Here is a 20,101-nt window from a genome sequence, read left to right as displayed (position 1 = left end):
TAGAACTAGAAGACATAGCCTCAAATTTCAGGGTGAGTAGACTTGGAATGGAATTGACAAGGAACGGTTTTTCCACCATAGAATAATGAATCTGTGGAATTCTCTGCCCAGGGAAGCAGTGGAGAAAAACATTCGACTGGCCAGTCATATTAACGTGGTGGCCACAGAAGCACACCAGAGGCCAGGTCTCCTGCAGCAGGTGAGCCAAGACCAGAGTGTGATGGGATTCTTTCAATTTACCTGAGTGAGTGCAAATGCAGCACCTCTTGAGGAGCTTGGCATCACCCACTCAGAGAGGGGAGCCACTGCGGCAGAGGGAAGGGCTAGAGGAAGCTGACATGTCCCAGGATGTGAAAGCAGGTTCCTTCACCCTGCCAGTGGAACAAGGCCAAATTACATGTGGTTGGTGAAACAGTATTATAGCAGGGACTGCTCAGGGCACAATTCATGCTGCCCCTGTCCAGTTGTTCTCTTTTGACCTGATAGAGGTTTATAAAATCTGAAGGTTATAGATAAGGGGGATGGTCACAGGCTTTTACTCCAGGTAGAGAGTCCGAAACGAGGGATAGAGCAGCACAGTGAGAGAGGAAAGATTTTAAAGCATCCTGACGGGCATCTTTTCCAAGCGGAGGAGTGCAGGTAGGTAGAATGAGGTGGCTATAATTACAACATTCCGACAAGTTCAAGAATATGAAAGGCTTAGAGGCCTAATGCAGGCAAATAGGACTAGCTCAGTAAGACAACCTAGCGTGAATGAATTGGGCCGAAGGGCCTGTTTCTGTGCTGTACATCTCCATGACTCTATTTTTGACTTTCTAACCTATTCATTATCCCCTCTTTTTGGTGGCGATGACAGACCTGGTCATGACAATGTTTGGAGGGACAGCTCCCAGGTTACACAAATCCCACTCTGTGAGTGGGGCACGGCTTCCACCCGGACAGAGCAGCTCGAAGTCATCGGAAGTCCAACCTGTGGCCCAGCCACTCCTGCCCAGAGCTGCAGGGGAAGGGTCACAGTTAATGAACATCTCATTTGAAAGCTGAGAAGAATTTCAGTAATTCCTAATTTCTGTCCTTCAGGCTGTGCCAACATGAAACTGTTCACAGAGGTGAAATCACAGTGAACCCCTGAAATGTGTGATGCTGGCTCTGGGAAGACATCGGCCATTAGTTCCAATTCCTGTTCACCCTGTCTATATCCTTGTTATCCTTTCCTGTCCAGGTATCTGTTCCAACATTGGAATAGAATACACCTCCATCATTCAGCCTTCAGGCTTGCTTCACATATCCAACACAGTGTGTGAGAGAAACTGTCCAGATCGCCTTTAAATTTCTCCTTACACATGTGCTCTCTTGCTCTAGCCTCCCCTCCTGTGAGAAAAAGACTCTCTATCTACCCTATCTATGTCTTTTATAATATTATAAATCTCTGCAAGGTCTCCTCTATCCTCCAACGTTCCAGTGAGAACAAACCCTCTGTATCTAAACTCTCCTTATATCTACTGCCCTACGTTCCACTGGTTCTGAACACTGTAACCCCCGTCCCAATCTGATCATCACTATACATTCCCAACCATTCACAGTTGACACATTTTCATTTTTAACCTATTTAGAACAGAAGCTGAAATCTATCTTACCCTCAATGTTTTCCATTAAGTTGTGATGCTCCAGAAAGGCGACATCTCCAAAGTTTTTCTGATTGGAATTCCCAACTAAACACCTGGAGAAACACCAGCAGTTAATCTCTCCCTCTGTTCATAGTGATACTTCTTCCCTATTCGACTTCGTGTCCTATGATCAAACTTACACTCTACCATTCAGACACCATCCACCACTTCCAGTCTGTCACAGCTCCATCTCCGGTGGCTGATCTGGGTTCCCTGGGAAGGCTGACTGATGAGCAGCATGTGGGCATGACCCATGGAGACGGAACAGGAGAGACGATAAGGGAATGAGATACAGCCCCTCAATGTCCAGTAACAGCAGAACCCCAGACAGTTGTTCTTCCCCAGCAAAACCTTAACAATGGTTGCACTGAGCTTGAGTGCATCCCCCAGCATGTCCTTATGGACATCTCGATGAACTGGAAGACCAACAGGCAGACCAAAGAGCATCTTTCACTGAGTTGAGGATCTTCCAGCAGCACCTGATGTCTGTCTGTGTGTACGTCCCTAGGAACAGCCCATAGATCAGCTGTTAGGCAGCAACTCTGGATGACTTGGGACAGGGATCCTTGCATCCCTCTCCAAAGCCTGTGGGGAGATAGACGTTAATCTCATCCCCGACGCAGCCGTTTGTGAACAGTGCGTGTTGTGGGATGAGACTTGGACAGGCATTCAGAAGCGAGCTTACTCTGGGACTGAAGGTCTATTGCCCCAGGTATAGGAGAGGTAGAGATGGCATCCGTCTATGCCCCCCACCCACGTAGGGGAAGGATTCCAGATGGAGAACTCTGATGTCTTCTCCCTATGAGGATGAGAGAAGGAGGTGGACCCAAAGGGTCAGGTTCATGGCCTCTGCATCTTTTCACTGTTCAGATTCAGATGCATTTATCACATGGACATCGAAACCTACAGTAAAGTGTGCTATTAGTTTTAACAGCCTGCAAGTGTTGCTGTACATTCCAGCGTCAACACAGCATGCCCAGAGTGCTCAGTGGAACAATAAAGAACTCAATGAAACAGAACAAGCAGCAAAACAGCAAAGCAAACCCCTTTACCACCCATGTACACAGACAGTCTTCCAGTGCCAGGGTATGGATTGACTTACAGGCTCCGATCTTCAGTATCAACCACTGGACTAACCAATGATGGGACCCCAAACTTCAGGCTCAAACTCTGGACGTGCCAATTAGACAGCCCTTGGGCTTTTTGCTAGTGTGGACTCCAAGCTCATTTGAGCTCAGGTTAAGACCTAGACTGATACCCTTCACCTGTCTGGACTCTGTCACGGAGCAGAGTGGAGGCCTGACCCCGAACCTCCCCACATTCCTGTCCCTAATCTGACTTCTAACTACTCTCTCTGTCCCAAAAACCATTCCCCTGCCCCTAAAAATAAACAACTAGCTCTGAGCCACAATCTTGATGGATACCACAACTTGGTGCCATCCTGAAAAACTGAGCGAAGACAAACAACACTTTCACGGTCTGTCTGGGTGGTCCAAGTGCTGCCCAGGCAGCTGAATTGAATAAAAACCTCTTCCAGCAGGCAGAAAATACAAAAGCCCGAAAACACGTACAATCACGCGCAAGAAGAGCTTACATTCCACTGTTATCTGACTCTTGAATAGGCCTTTTGTACAATAAGAGGGACTCTCGACCTCACAATCACCTTTGTTATGATGTTGCACCTTATTGTCTAGATGCACTGCACCTGTTCAGTACCTTTTACACGTTATTCTGCGTTGTTACTGTTTTCCCTCATACACTGTGTGATGATTTGATCGTATGCAGGACAAGCTTTTCTCTGTATCTTGGCATAAGACAATAATAAACCAATACTAATAATTTGGGGAAGGAAGTCTGAGAATCAGAACTGGAGTGCTGCAGGAGCCATTTTGATTTTTTCTTCTCGTCGGGGTTAAGAGATGAGACTGCACAGGCGTGTGACATCGGGCAGTGAAGCGTGGAAGATTTAAAAGGAACACAGCCTTATACAGTGGGCAGCATCATTTACAGGCAGCGGTGTGAAGGCTTAAGGGCTTTGGCTCAATGGGCTTAGGCAGAAACAGGCAAGGCAAGGTAGGTTTAGTTTTCAGTTTCTTCCTGTTATTCGAGGAAAGGGGGAATTATGAGTGTGAGGGCAGCTTGTTGTTCTCGGTGTCGGATGTGGGAGGTCCTGGAGTGGGAGCTGCAGCTCAATGACCTTCATGTCAGGGAGAGTGAGGAGTTGATAGAGAGGAGTTACAGGCAGGTGGTCACACCAGGGCCACGGGAGACAGACAAGTGGGTCACAGTCAGGAGAAAGAAGGGGAAGAGTCAGGTACGAGAGAGTACCCTAGTGGCTGTACACCTTGACAATAAGTACTCCTGTTTGAGTACTGTTGGGGGGCACAGCCTACCTGGGGGAAGCAACAGTGGCCGTGCCTCCAGCACAGAGTCTGGCCCTGTAGCTCAGAAGGGTAGGTAAAGGAAGAGGAAGGCAGTAGTAATAGAGGAGTCGATAGTTAGGGGGTCAGATAGGAAATTCTGTGGATGCAGTCAGGAGACCTGGATGGTAGTTTGCCTGGATGGTGCCAGGGTCTGGGATGTTTCTGATCACGTCCAAGATATCCTGAAATGGGAGGGTGAAGAGCCAGAGGTCATGGAACATATAGGTACCAATGACATAGGTAGGAAAAGGGAAGAGGTCCTGAAAGGAGAATATAGGGAGTTAGGAAGGGAGTTGAGAAGAAAGACCACAAAGGTAGTAATCTTGGGATTACTGCCTGTGCCATGCGACAGTGAGAGTAGGAATGGAATGAGATGGAGGATAAATGTGTGGCTGAGGGATTGGATCAAGGGGCAGGGATTCAAGTTTCTGGATCATTGGGATCTCTTTTGGGGCAGGTGTGACCTGTACAAAAAGGACAGGTTGCACTTGAATCCTAGTGAGACCAATATCCTGGCAGAGAGATTTGCTAAGGCTACTGGGGAGACTTTAAACTAGAATGGTTGGGGAGTGAGAATCAAATTGAAGAGTCTAGGACAGAGGAGGTTAGTTAACAAATAGAGAAAGCTTGTAGGCAGCGTGTGAGGGAGGATAGGCAGGTGATAGAGAAGGGGAGTGCTCAGACCGAAGATGTAGAGAGAAGGAAGAAAAAGAAGATAGTAAAGTTGTTTGCACTGTTAGAGATAAACAGAGAGTAAGAGGTGGAGAATTTCTTAAATGCATCTATTTTATTGCTAGGAGCATTGTAAGAAAGGTGGATGAGCTTAGAGCATGGATTGATACCCAGAAATATGATGTTCTAGCTATTAGTGAAACATGATTGCAGGAGGGGTGTGATTGGCAACTAAATATTCCTGGATTTCGTTGCTTCAGGTGTATTAGAATCGGAGGGGCAAGGGGGGAGATGTTGCATTGCTTGTCAGAGAAAATATTATAGCGGTGCTTTGGCAGGATAAATTAGAGGGCTCGTCCAGGGAGACTATTTGGGTGGAATTGAGGAATAGGAAAGGTGTAGTAAAACTTATAGGGGTGTATTATAGACCACCTAATGGGGAGCGAGAATTGGAGAAGCAAATTTGTAAGTAGGTATTTGTAGTAAGCACAAAGTTGTGATTGTGGGAGATTTTAATTTTCCACACATAGACTGGGAAGCCCATTCTATAAAAGGGCTGGATGGTTTGGAGTTTGTAAAATGTGTGCAGGATAGTTTTTTGCAGCAATACATAGAGGTACCAACTAGAGAAGGGATCTCCTGATAGGGAATGAGATAGGTCAGGTGACAGAGGTATGTGTTGGGGAGCACTTCAGGTCCAGTGATCACAATGCCATTAGTTTCAATAATAATTATGGAGAAGGATAGGTCTGGACCCAGGGTTGAGATTTTTGATTGGAGAAAGGCTAACTTTGAGGAGATGTGAAAGGATTTAGAAGGAGTGGATTGGGACAATTTGTTTTATGGGAAGGATGTAATAGAGAAATGGAGGTCATTTAAAGGTGAAATTTTGAGGGTACAGAATCTTTATGTTCCTGTTAGGTTGAAAGGAAAGGTTAAAAGTTTGAGAGAACCATGGTTTTCAAGGGATATTGGAAACTTGGTTCAGAAAAAGAGAGAGATCTACAATAAATATAGGCAGCATGGAGTAAATGAGGTGCTCGAGGAATATAACAAATGTAAAAAGAATCTTAAGAAAGAAATTAGAAAAGCTAAAAGATGTGAGGTTGCTTTGGGAAGTAAGGTGAAAATAAATCCAAAGAGTTTCTACAGTTATATTAATAGCAAAAGATTGTGAGGGATAAAATTGGTCCCTTAGAGAACCAAAGTGGACAGCTATGTGTGGAGCCAAAAGAGATGGGGGAGATTTTGAACAATTTCATTTCTTCAGTATTCACTAAGGAGAAGGATATTGAATTGTGTAAGGTAAAGGAAACAAGTAGGATAGTTATGGAAACTATGATGATTAAAGAAGAGGAAGTACTGGTGGTTTTAAAGAATATAAAAGTGGATAAGTTAGTGTAGAAATAGCAGGGGCTCTGACAAATATTTCAAATGTCATTAGAAATGGGGATAGTGCCAGAGGATTGGCATATTGCTCATGTGGTTCCGTTGTTTAAAAAGGGTTCTAAGAGTAAACCTAGCAATTACCGGCCTGTAAGTTTGATGTCAGTGGTGGGTAAATTAATGGAAAGTATTCCTATAGATGGTATATATAATTATCTGGATAGACAGGGTCTGATTAGGAACAGTTAACATGGATTTGTGTGACAAATCTTACTGAATTTTTTGAAGCAGTTACTAGGAAAGTTGACGAGGGTAAAGCAGTGGATGTTGTCTATATGGACTTCAGTAAGGCCTTCAACAAGGTTCCACATGGAAGGTTAGTTAGAAATGTTCAATTGTTAGGTATTAATATTAAAGTAGTACAATGTATTCAACAGTGGCTGGATGGGAGATGCCAGAAATGAGTGGTGGATCACTGTTTGTCAGGTTGGAGGCCGATGACTAGCGGTGTGCCTCAGGTTTCTGTAATGGGTCCAATGTTGTTTGTCATATACATTAATGATCTGGATGATGGGGTGGTAAATTGGATTAGTAAGTATGCAGATGATACTAAGATAGATGGCATTGTGGATAATAAAGTAGGTTTTCAAAGCTTGCAGAGAGATTTAGGCCAGTTAGAAGAGTGGGCTGAAAGATGGCAGATGGAGATAAATGCTGAAAAGTGTGAGGTGCTACATTTTGGTAGGAACAATCAAAATAGGACATACACGGTAAATGGTAGGGCATTGAGGAATGCAGTAGAACAGAGTGATCTAGGAATAATGGTGCATAGTTCCCTGAAGGTGGAATCTCATGTGGATAGGGTGGTGAAGAAAGCTTTTGTTATGCTGGCCTTTATAAGTCAGAGCATTGAGTATAGGAGTTGGGATTTAATGTTAAAATTATACAAGGTATTGGTGAAGCCAAAGTTGGAATATTGTGTACAGTCACCAAATTATAGGAAAGATGTCAACAAAATAGAGACAGTACAGAAGAGATTTACTAGAATGTTACCTGTGTTTCAGCACATAAGTTACAGAGAAAGGTTGAACAAGTTAGGTCTTTATTCTTTGGAGCTTAGAAGGTTGAGGGGGGACTTGATAGAGGTATTTAAAATTATGAGGGGGACAGCTAGAGTTGACATGGATAGGCTTTTTCCATTGAGAGTAGGGGAGATTCAAACAAGAGGACATGATTTGAGAGTTAGGGGGCAAAAGTTTGGGGGTAACACGAGGGGGAACTTCTTTACTCAGAGAGTGGTAGTTGTGTGGATCGAGCTTCCAGTAGAAGTGGTAGAGGCAGGTTCAATATTGTCATTTTTAAAAAATTGGATAGGTATATGGACAGGAAAGGAATGGAGGGTTATGGGCTGAGTGCAGGTTGGTGAGACTAGGTGAGAGTAAGCGTTCGGCACAGACTAGAAGGGCCGAGATGGCCTGTTTCCGTACTGTAATCGTTATATGGTTACCAAAACACAGCTGAAGTGGTACTTACCGCAGTGCCCCCAGGTTTCCATAGTAGAGTTCATCATGGTTGGCAGCACACCGCAGACCGGAAATCTTTGAACCAGCTTGCTCCCTGCCAACGCAGACTTTACAAAGTTTGCCCATAGTTCTGGAGCCAGGCATGCAGGCCTTACGGAAGTAATTTGTGTAGGCTGTGGGTCAGTGAGAGAGAGGTGTCCGGTCAGAATGTGCAGAGGGCACCTCTGGGAACGTTGGCTTGTTGAGTATGATTGAGGCTAACCATCTGGTGCCTTGGGTTTTCCCAGAGGCTGAAGGGGCAAAGTTCATTTGGTGCTTCATGCCTCCTGCCTACTGCCAACAGTACCTCTCCTGAAAGTGGCTGGATGGTATCGGGTTAATTGTGAGAATGTGGAAAGTGTGTATGTGCCCATTTCACCGCTCGGTGATTCGAATGACCAGGCCTCCTATGCACGCAAGGCTCTTATGCGTGGGTATTCGACAGCGTATATTTTCATCTCTGTGGGCCTAGTTCATCACTGCCACACTGCAAGTTGCCCTGTGTGTACCGTGGTTAACATGATTTAGTAAATGTTTAATCCTGCTTCTCCATTGCCATTCTTGCTCCAAGTATACATAACAGTAGCGTGTGTGGGTGTCAGGATAATGACTTCTGCAGTGCAACAGTCTGTATGAAGACACCCTCTGGACTCAGGGCTGGGCTAGGAATGGGAGGGGGATAGGGATGGACACAGGAGGGAATAGAGAACCTGGAGGTCTTGCCACTCCCACCCTCAAAAATGTTTACATATTCCACACACAAAATGCTGGTAGAACACAGCAGGCTAGGCAGCATCTATAGGGAGAAGCGCTGTCGACGTTTCGGGCCGAGACCCTTCAAATGGTCTTGGCCCGAAACGTCGACAGCACTGCTCCCTATAGATGCTGCCTAGCCTGCTGTGTTCTACCAGCATTTTGTGTGCGTTGTTGTTTGAAACTCCACCATCTGCAGGTTTCCTTGTGTTTACCTATTCCAACTACCTTTCACCCATCTCCAATCCAATTCCTCTATGATCAAATGTATTCGGATAAAATAAAAAAGCAGCCACAGAACCCTGCCATCACTCCTGTGACTTTACTCCTGGGTGTTTGGTATGGTGCACTGGAGTTTCACCTGTAATGCCCTGGGATGGCCGCCTGATCAGTGGACCAGGTGTTGGGTGACCATAGTCCATCCTAAGGAGCAAAAAGGCAACCGGAGTGAAAGGGTGTGGGCAGCAGCATGAGGACTCCCACAACAGTTTCTGAATTTTCTCCCCATTCAGAAAATAGTCTAATCCTTTCTTCCTTCTATCAAAGTGAATGATCATACACTTCTCTACACTATATTCCATCTGCTTCTTCTTTGCCCATTCTCCTAATCTGTCTAAATCAGGGGTTCCTTGGTTAATGGACCCCTTGGTTAATGGTAGGGGTCCGAGGCATAAAAAAATTGGAAACCCCAGTCTAAAACTTTCTGCAGACTCCTCACTTCCTAAACACTACCTGTCCCCCCAACTATCTTCGTATTGTCCACAAACTTGGCCACAAATCTATCTATTGTATCATCCAAATCATTGACATATAACGTGAAGAACAGCTGTCCCAACAAAGACCCCTGCAAGACACCGCTAGTCACCAACAGCCAACCAGAATGAGGGTGAAGTGTCGCCTCACCTGGAAGGACTGTCTGGGGCCCTGAATGGTGGTGAGGGAGGAAGTGTAAGGGCAGGTGTAGCACTTGTTCCGTTTACAAAGATCGCTCCCTATGCGACTCCCTTGTCCACTCGTTTCCACCTCCCACCCCATCCCTTCCCACCAATCTCCCTCCTGGCACTTATCCTTGTAAGCAGAACAAGTGCTACACCTGCCCTTACACTCCCTCCCTCACCACCATTCAGGGCCCCAGACAGTCCCTCCAGGTGAGACGACATTTCACCTGTGAGTCGGCTGGTGTGGTATACTGTGTCCGGTGCTCCCAGAGTGGCCTTTTATATATTGGTGAGACCCGACGCAGACTGGGAGACCATCTCATTGAACACCTATGCTCTGTCCGCCAGAGAAAGCAGGATCCCCCAGTGGCCACACATTTTAATTCCACGTCCCATTCCCATTCTGATATGTCTATCCATGGCCTCCTCTACTGTCAAGATGAAGCCACACTCAGGTTGGAGGAACAACACCTTATGTACCGGCTGGATAGCCTCCAATCTGATGGCATGAACATTGACTTCTCTAACTTCTGTTAATGCCCCTCCTCCCCTTCTTACCCCATCCTTGATATATTTGTTTTTTTCTCTCTCTCTGCCCATCACTCTGCCTGTTCTCCATCTCCCTCTGGTGCTCCCCTCCCCCTTACTTTCTCCCTAGGCCTCCCATCCCATGATCCTTTACCTTCTCCAGTTCTGTATCACTATTGCCAATCACCTTTCCAGCTCTTAGCTTCATCCCACCCCCTCCAGTCTTCTCCTATCATTTCGCATTTCCCCCTCCCCCTCCTACTTTCAAATCTCTTACTGTCTTTCCTTTCAGTTAGTCCTGACAAAGGGTCTTGGCCCGACAGTGCTTTGCCCTATAGATGCTGCCTGGCCTGCTGTGTTCCACCTGCATTTTGTGTGTGTCATGTGTGGCACCTTATCAAAGGCCTTCTGAAAATCCAAGTAAACAAAATCTACTCACTCTCCTTTGTTTATCCTGCTTGTTATTTCCTCAAAGAATTTCAGCAGATTTGTCAGGCAAGAATTTCCCTTAAGGACATGCTGTCTTTGTCTATTTTATCATGTACCTTGAAGTACCCTGGGACCTAATCCTTAATAATGGGCTCTAACACCTTCCCAACCACTGAAGTCAGGCTATCTGGCCTATAATTTCCTGTGTTTTGCCTCACTCCGTTATTAAAGAATGGAGTGCCATTTACAATTTTCCAGTCCCCTGGAACCACTCCAGAATCTAGTGCTTCTTAAAAGATTACTAATATCTCTTCAGCTACTTACACACACAAACACAACTCTATCTCATGAGATACAGAGACAGAGCCTACAGAGTTCCTCAGGGCACCCTCACCTTCATTGATGTCGCAGGTATCCGTGTCGTTGTGAGAGCGAACAGTGAACTTTGCCAACAGCAGCCATCCAGCAGGGCTGTACACGTGGCTGTGACAGCTTCGCCTCCCCGCCAGGTTAAATAAGTTCTCACCCCTGGACACCTTCTTCACCACTGAGACTGCGTAGACAGGAGGTGGACCTACAGTGGGATGCCAAGGTAAGAGAAACATAGAACAGTAAGCACAGGAACAGGCCCTTTCACCCACTGGTCATTATACTAGCAGCGAGAAGGGTAACAACCATTACCACTACCTCACCCTGTGATGGGCACCTGTCATCAAGCACTGACTCACCTGAATCAGCAAGTTATCTGCCCACTTTCAGTGCTCTGATATGTCAGTGGCTCCTCCATCCTCAGCCTCCCACTGACCATCCACCAGCCCCAGCTCCCTTCTCCTGTCATCATTGCACTGTATCCCACCTTTCCCTCTGTGGACACCCGGCTGCAGATGATCCTGCCTTTGCACACCAAGCAGCTGTCAGAAAGCCATAGAGTATGGAAACAGGCCCATCAGCTCACCCCCTTGGTGCTGACCACCAACACCTATTTACACTAATCTCAGGGTGGGCTGAGCAAGCTAAAACTTTTCTCTCTGGGTGATGGAGGATGAGAAATAGAAACATAGAAAACCTACAGCACAATACAGGCACAATACTGGGCTTACCCATAGCCCTCTATTTTTCTGAGCTCCATGTACCTATCCAAAAGTCTCTTAAAAAACCCTATCGTATCTGCCTCCACTACCGTTCCCGGCAGCCCATTCCACACACTCACCACTCTCTGAGTAAAAAAAACTTACCCCTGACATCTCCTCTGTACCTACTCCCCACCACCTTAAACCTGTGCCCTCTTGTGGCAACCATTTCAGCCCTGGAAGAAAGCCTCTGACTATCCACACGATCAATGCCTCTCATCATCATATACACCTCTATCATCCTCCGTCGCTCCAAGGAGAAAAGGCTGAGTTCACTCAACCTGTTTTGGCATGCTCTTCAATCTAGGCAACATCCTTTTAAATCTCCTCTGTACCCTTTCTTAAGAAATGTCTTAACAGAGGTGTGCAAGATGATCAGAGCCACAGATTGAGTGGACAGCCAGAGATTTTATCAGAGGGTGGAAAGAGCAAATAGGAAGGGCATAATTTTAAGGTGATTGGAGGAAAGTATAGGGAGATATCAGAGCTAAGTTCTTTACACAGAGAGAGGAGTGGTGGCAGAGGCAGATACACAAGGAACATTTACAATTATCTCAGATAGACATATGGATAAAAGAAAACTGGAGGACTATGTAGGTTAGATTGATCTTGGAGTAAGCTAAAAGGTCAGCAAAGGGCCTGTACTGTAGTATTCTATGTTCTATGACACACCGAGTAGTTTTGATGATAGAGAAGTTCTGGATATACAGGCAGTCTCTGAGGCACTGAGCATTTTGTATTTATATTCAATGTTCTGTTCATTTTGCATCACGTCGGGAGGAAAGAGCTGAAGAAGGTGATGAAGCACAAGGAGAACATGGACATCTCTGAGCAACCATAAGCTGGAGATATTCCAGTGAAACTCCGCACGAAACCGGGATATTGTCAGAGAGGATAGGAACATCCATTATACATAGAACACTAAAGCACATTCCAGGAGCTTCAGCCCATCATGTTGAGCCAATCTTATAACATAATTCAAGATAAATCTAAGTTTTCCTCCTACATCCTTCTACCAATCTAAGAATTGATTGGCACAATCTATCACCACCCCTGGCTGGGTGTTCCATGCCCACACCAATCTGTGTAAAGAACTTACCCCTGACATCCACCCTATAACTTAAAATTAGGCCCCCCAGTATTAGCCATTTCCATCCTGGGAAAAGGTCCCTGACCATCCCCTCGATCTATGTCTCTTATCATCTTGTACACCTCTATACAAGTGGGACTTCAGCCCACTATACCTGCATTGGACAGTTTTGCTGCATAGTCAAATGGGACTCATTGAAAATGGTAAACAATGAGTCAAAGGCAATGTCCATGTTACTCAAACATTCAGGCTCAACATGTATAGTATATAATTTAGATTCCCCAAGTACTCTACCTTGTCAACTTCCCTGTTGATCTCACTGGCTGATGCACAGCTCCCCCAGAGAAGACAGAAGCAGCATCCTATTAACAGTGAATTCTCGGAGTGGGCACATAATCGGGAGCCTTTACACATGACTTACTTTGCTGCCACTCTGTCTGATATGTTAAGGTGTTCTTTGTGAGAATGTACCCATGACACAGAGCTATAGAATAATTAAGGGCAATCAATAATTGGTATATTCTTGTCACAGGGACCAAGAAATTGCATAAAGCCTTTGTCTGCATACCATGCAAACAGATCATTCTGAACATAGGTACAAAAAATAACTAGAAAAGGGAAAACAATAACAGAATGCAGAGTTACAGGTACAGAGAAAGTGGAGCACAGGCGTTTGACAAGGCTGACAGAGAGATCAAGAGTTCTTCTTTTACTATACGAGAGATATGTTCAAGAGTCTGATAACAATGACTGAATTTTTCATACAGGGGGTAGTGAATATCTGTAATGACCTGCCTGAGAAGAAGGTAGCGGCAGATACAACTACATTACCAAGGCATTTGGACAAGAACCTAGATTGGAAAGGAGTCGAGAGATATTGGCAAACATGAGGAAATCTGCAGATGCTGGAAATTCAAGCAACACACACCAAATGCTGGTGGAACGCAGCAGGCCAGGCAGCATCTATAGGGAGAAGCGCTGTCGACGTTTCGGGCCGAGACCCTTCGTCAGAGATATTGGCAATTGGGATTAGCGTGTTAAAGTCAAAGTCATGTTTATTGTCCTCTGCACAAAAACATGTATGCACCAGTGCAATGAAAAGCTTACTTTGCAGCAGCATTGTTGGCACAGAACATTACAGAACAGTAAAAGCCCTTCAGCCCATGATCTTATGCAACCTTTAAATCTATTTTAAGATTCCTCACCTTTCTCTCCTTTAGAGCCCTCCATTTTTCTATCATCCATGTCCCTAACTAAGAGTTTCTTAAATGTCCTTAATATATCAGACCCTACCACACCCCTGGCTGGATGTTCTATGCATCCATGTTGAGTGTGTAAAAAATCTAAAAAATCTACCTCCGAGATCCTCACCATACTTTCCAGCAATCACCTGAAAATTATGCCCCCTTGTATTAGCCATTTCTGCCCTGGGAAAAAGTCTCTGGCTGTCCACTTGTTCTATATCCCTTGTACTCCTTCTCTCTAAAGAGAAAAGCTTAAGGTCACTCAACCTTTCCTCACAAGACATGTGCTCTAATCCAGCCAGGATTCTGATAAATCTCCTGTGCACCCTCTCTAAAGCTTCTAAATTCTTCCTATAATTGTGCAGGGAGGAGGGATTTGGGGGTTGATAATCATGCTGCCATTCTTTTCTTTCTTGGATTTGTGGCTATCTGGAGAAGAAGAATTTCAGAGTTGTAATAAAGTAACCTTTGAACCTTTGAAATACATTAGACATTAAAGTCAGTATGGGATAGGTGGGCCAAAGGGAAAGCTTCAGTGCTGTGCAACTCCATGACTCCATACTCTTCAGAGTATATAGATCCACACACTTCATTCTAGGGGGAATGGTATCAACCTGGAATCCAAGGTCTCTGCTCTGCTCTATGTATGTACTTTGTACAGCATAAACCTTTCAATCTCAATGTGCCTCATGTTGATGTCATTCACAGTTCAATTTCCACCACAGCATGCACTCCCCATTCTGTATATACAGCTCCTAATCTCAATGAGAGCTGGTCACTCTTCTATCTGTTAGAAAATTGTAATATCAATGTAATTGCATTCATTTGAAGAAGACTAGAATATAAAACCAAGAATGCAATGCCAGGACTTTATGGGCATTGGTCAGACCACATTTGGAGTATTGCGAGCACTTTCAGGCCTCACATCTAAGAGAGGATGTACCGACATTGCAGAGGAACAGAGGATGCTCGTGAGAATGATCCCAGGAACGAAATGAGGGAGCATATGAGGAGCATTTGTTGGCTCTGGGCCTGTACTCATTGGAGTTTAGAAGAATGGGGCAAGGGTCTCATTTCAAGAATCACTAGATTCTGGATTAGTTCCAGAAGACTGGAAAATCGCAAATGTAACTCCACTCTTAAAGGGAGGAAGGCAGAAAAAAGGAAATTATAGATCAGTTAGCCTAACTTCAGTGAAGATGTTGGAGTCCATTAATAAGGATGAGGATTTAGGGTTCTTGGAGGAACATGATAAAATAGGCCAACAGCAGCATCGTTTCCTTAAAGAGAAATCTTGCCTGACAGATCTATTGGAATTCTTTGAGGAAATAACAGCCAAGACAGACAAAGGAGAGTCAGTGGAGGTTGCTCACTTGGATTTTCAGAAGGCCCTTGACATGTTAAATGTCAATGAGTTGGATGATGTAATTGATGGCTTTGTGGCTGTTTGACAATATGAATTCTGGTAGAGGAACAAGTAGTATTGTGGAAATAGGGAGCCTGCAGAAGGACTTATAGAAGTTGGGAGAATGGACGAAGAAGTGGTAGTTGCAATATAGTGCAGCAAAGTGTATGGCCATTCATTTTAGTCAAAGGAATAAAAGTGTAGACTATTTTCTAAATGGGAAGAACATTCAAAAAGCAGAAGTGCAAAGAGACGCATAGGATTTCCTAAAGGTTAATTTGCAGATTCAGTTGGTGATAATGCAAATGCAATGTTTGCTTTCTTTTTGAGAGGACTAGAATATAACGGCATGGGATGTAATGCTGAAACTTTAATTAGACTGCATTTGGAGTATTCTGAGCAGTTTTGTACCTCCTATCTCAAAGGTTTGGTAGCATTGGAGAAGGCCTACAGGAGGTTCACAAGAATGATGCCAGGAATGAAAAGATTAACATATGAAGAACATTTGATGGCTCTGGGCCAGTATTTGCTGGAGTTTAGAGGAATGGGGAGGGGTAGAATCCCATTGAAACTTATTGCATATTGAAAGGTCTAGATAGAGTGGATGTGGAGATGATGTTTCCTATAGTGGGGGAGTCAAGGACCAGAGGGCCTCAGAGTAGAGGGACATTCATTTAGAACAGAGATGAGGAGGAATTTCTTTAGCCAGAGGTAGTGAATCTGTGGAATTCATTTCCACAGACGGCTCAGCAGGCCACGTTATTGAGAACATTCAAAACAGAGGTTGATAGGTTCTTGATTACTCCAGGTGTCAGAGGTTGTCAGGCCTATACAGGCAGGCAGCACCCGGTCTCCACCCAGCTAACACGTCACCTGCCTCTTGTTTTCAACTCATCACCTTCAACCTATTTAAACCCAGCTCCTATCCACAGTTCTTGAACCAGCCAGCCTCAACCAATTGCTCCAAGCCTTCAGTTACCTTGTGTTAATATCCATTCTCTCTTATCTTGTGACCCCTCATGGCTTCTTATTTTGCATTTTATTGGTCGCTCGCTGCTGAACAGTCTCTGTGGCTCTGCTTTGGGGTAAGCCTCCTCTACATTTCCTGATAGGATGGGTGAACTAGCAATTGACCAAGCAGAGTTTGCTCACCTAAAGGAAGTCATCTGCCTTAATGAGTATACAAACCAGAAGCGGCAGGAGACCATCGACCTTCTGTTCACCACTCTCAATCAACCTTCCATCTCATTACAGCAAACCCTCACCAGTCAGCCTCCTCCCTCAGAACCTCATACTGCGGTGCCCGAACATTTCAGCTGATCCTCAACCCAATGCTGCAACTTCCTGTCCCAGCGCATCTTGCACTTTGAGATGCAGTCATCTCTGTGTTCTACAGACTGGGCCAAGTTTGCCTTCATCATTTCTCTTTTAACTGGGCAAGCACTGATTTGGGCCACCACTAACTTGGAACAATTAAAGTATAATCTGCAATAAGTCAGGAGCTGAGATGTGCCAGGTTTTTGACCATCTGGGAAATGGAAGCGAGACAGGAGGTAGGATAGCTCACCTTCATGTATGGAGCTGGATTGCGCCATAGAATTCAGGACACTTATGGCGGAGCACGGCTGGAGCGCAAAAGCACTCCTGGCCCATTACCATCACAGCATCTCTGAGTCCTTGAAAGATGTGCTGTCTACACCAACCATGAAAGCCTCGTCACTCAGGCCCTCCGTGTTAACAAATATCATATTGAACGACCGTCCAGGTCACCAGCCAGAAGCCCAGTTCCATTTCCCAAACCATTTCAGGCTGCAGGTCCCATGCAGTTAGGGAGAGCTCCCTTATCCTGCTCCTACCTCCCAGGAGTGTGAGCATTGGAGAAACAACTTGTCTGCTTACTGTGCCCACTGCATCTGGAAAAACAGCATCACCAGGTTCCAGCCAGCCCCTCGTTCCAGCACCATTGTCCAACTCGCTTTCTCTGTTCTCCTCTACACCCCAACTGCTCTACGTGCACAGGAGGCTCTGGTGGGTTTCAGCACAGCAAGCAACTTCCTAGACTGGACTCTGTGTGTGCAGTTTGGACTCCCAATTGAGCCCATCTTTCACCCTGTCCACATCACAGCCATTGATGGACATCCCTTGGGGTCTGGGATGGTCAGAGCATGCACATTGCCTGTGCACATGGGCATCAGGGAGCACCACAAGTCCATCCAATTCCTCTTGATTGACTCACTCAACACTCCTCTCATCTTGGGTTACCCCTAGCTCTCCACTCACAAGCCTCACTTCAACTGGTCATTCAGTTCACCGCTGAGTTGGACACCCACCTGCCTGCAACCTCTGTCAGCTTCAGCTCATAAACCAGTGGAGACAGAGCTCACCAAACTCTCGCAGGAATACCATGACTTAGCCATCGCCTTCAATAAAGGCAACACCCTGCCACCTCACACACCACACCACACCAGCTAGTGCACAATTCTTCTTTGTCAAAAGGAAAGGTGGGGGACTTCGTCCTGGTATTGACTACAGTGGACTCAATAAAATCACCAGTAAGCACTGCTACCCTCTCCCCTTGACAGGTAGCACATTCGAAAAACTCTGCTGAGCCCAAATCTTCACCAACCTGGATCTACAGAGAATTTACAACCAGATTTGCATCCACTGGGGGGGGGGCAGGGGGATGAGTGGAGGACAGGGTTCATACACACACTGGCCACTAAGAATACTTGTACTTTTGTACTTTCCAACAGTCCAGTGTTCTCCAGGCTTTCATTTACAAGATCCATCATGGCATGCTACACAGCTATGTTTGTTTACCTCAAATACATCCTCATCTTCCCTAAGGCCATATCTGTCACATCTGCTCGGTCCTTCAGCATCTCCTCGAAAACCAGCTGTACTGCAAGATAGAGAAATGCCAGTTCTACACCCCAGTCATTTCCCGTCTGGTTTACGTCCGTAAACATGCGGAAAAGTGAGAAAATAAGCATATTGTAAGTTGCAGAGAAAGGGAAAGGGATGCAAGGAATATGTGGAATAGTGTCAGGTCCAGGGTTCTGAAATAAGGAGAGTAAAAGCTGACAATACTCTAAGTATGATAATAAACCAGGATGCCATTTAGAATCTACACTCTCATTCCCTCCATTATCTCTGATGACCAAACAGACTTTATTAAAAACCGTTTCCCTTTTTTTAACATTCGGCGTTTATTTAATATCTTATACTCACCTCCAACTGGGATTCCTGAATGTGTTATTTCCTTCGATGTGGAGAAAGCATTTGATCATATAGAGTGGAACTACCTTTTTGCAGTTTTAGAAAAAATTGACCTTGGCCAAAGTTTCATCTCTTGGATCCAATTGTTGTACCTGTATCCTACTGCCTCTGTTTTAACCAACTTTCAGAAATCCCAAGTATTTAATCTCAAACGTGGCACCCGCCAGGGATGCCCCTTAAGTCCCTTTCTCTTTGATTTGGCTATGGAACCTCTGGCAATAGCATTTCGAAACTGCCCTGAATTGACTGGGATTTGGAGAGGGGGTGTTGAGCATAAAGTTTCTCTCTATGCTGATGACTTATTACTCTTTCTCTCAAATCCGTCTACATCAAAACCTCTAATGTTTTCACTTCTTGACCAGCTTAGCCAGATCTCTGGCTATAAACTTAATTTACATAAGAGTGAACTTCTCCCAATTAATAAAGAAGCACAAGAACTAACATTTCATGATCTCCCTTTTAAAGTAGTCCATAATCAATTTACTTATCTTGGAATTACAGTCACAAAGAAGTTTAAAGATCTCTTTCGTGAAAACTTTGCCAATCTTTCATATGCTATAAAACAGAGTCTGGAACAATGGTCACCTCTATCTATGTCTTTGGTAGGTCATATTAATGTTGTTAAAATGTATGTTCTCCCCAAACTTTTATACCTATTTCAATCTATCCCAATTTTTATTCCTAAATCTTTTTTTGATTCCTTAGACTCTATTATTTTGTCATATCTGTGGCAGAATAAGCGCTCTAAAATTAATAAAATCCATCTCCAAAAATCTAAAAAAGAGGGTGGCATGGCTTTACCTAACTTTCATTTATATTATTGGGCAGCTAATATAAGTTGTGCTACCTTCTGGTCTTTCTTCCATGGCCAACCCGAGTGCCCTAACTGGGTGGCGATGGAGCTGAGCTCCACTAAAGAATTATCTATCTCTGCACTTCTTGGCTCTGCACTCCCTAGTAGTCTGCCCAGATCAATAGCTAATCCTCTTGTTAGACACACTTTGCGTATATGGGCTCAGATCAGGAAATGCTATGGTTTCCAGGGGTTTTCCATTTCCAGCCCTATTGCTCATAATCACTTTTTTTTACCTACTACATACGATTCAGCATTCCAGGTTTGGTATAGGAAGGGCATTAGACATTTTGAAGATCTTTTCATTGATAATCGCTTCGCTTCTTTTCAGCAGCTCTCTGTTAAGTTCAATCTGCCCAATGCTCATTTTTTCAGATATCTCCAAATCCGACACTTTATTGCTCCTTTAATTCCTAACTTTCCTGAAAGGCCTGCGAAAAATGCTATGGACCTATTTCTTTCCATGAATCCACTAGGTAAAGGCTTAATATCAATCATCCGAGATAAACTAGCAGCCTTACGACGGGCCCCCATGGATAAAATCAAAATGGCCTGGGAGCAGGATTTAAATATCTCCTTATCTGAGGAGAGCTGGGATTCAGTTCTCAAATCGGTTAACTCAACCTCTCTTTGTGCTTGCCACTGCCTTTTACAGTTTAAGATTGTTCATAGAGCCCATTTGTCTAAATCTAAACTATCTCGATTCTACCCTAGCGTTAGTCTGCTCTGTGATAAATGCAAG

General features: G+C 44.7%; 1 protein-coding gene across 1 annotated transcript in view; it reads right to left on the bottom strand.

Moving 5' to 3' along the window:
• Positions 1-20,101, bottom strand: part of sxph (saxiphilin) — a 95,911-nt gene that overhangs the window by 2,269 nt on the left and 73,541 nt on the right. Inside the window, 4 exon segments of the mRNA XM_059981334.1 lie at positions 790-997; positions 1,638-1,720; positions 7,682-7,844; positions 10,753-10,932. Of these exon segments, the coding sequence (XP_059837317.1) occupies positions 790-997; positions 1,638-1,720; positions 7,682-7,844; positions 10,753-10,932 (634 nt within the window).

The sequence above is a fragment of the Hypanus sabinus genome, chromosome 10, assembly GCF_030144855.1.
Source record: "Hypanus sabinus isolate sHypSab1 chromosome 10, sHypSab1.hap1, whole genome shotgun sequence".
In the NCBI taxonomy this organism is placed as follows: domain Eukaryota; kingdom Metazoa; phylum Chordata; class Chondrichthyes; order Myliobatiformes; family Dasyatidae; genus Hypanus; species Hypanus sabinus.
The sequence above is the reverse complement of the archived record's forward strand: the minus strand, read 5'-3'. Positions and strand labels throughout refer to the sequence as shown.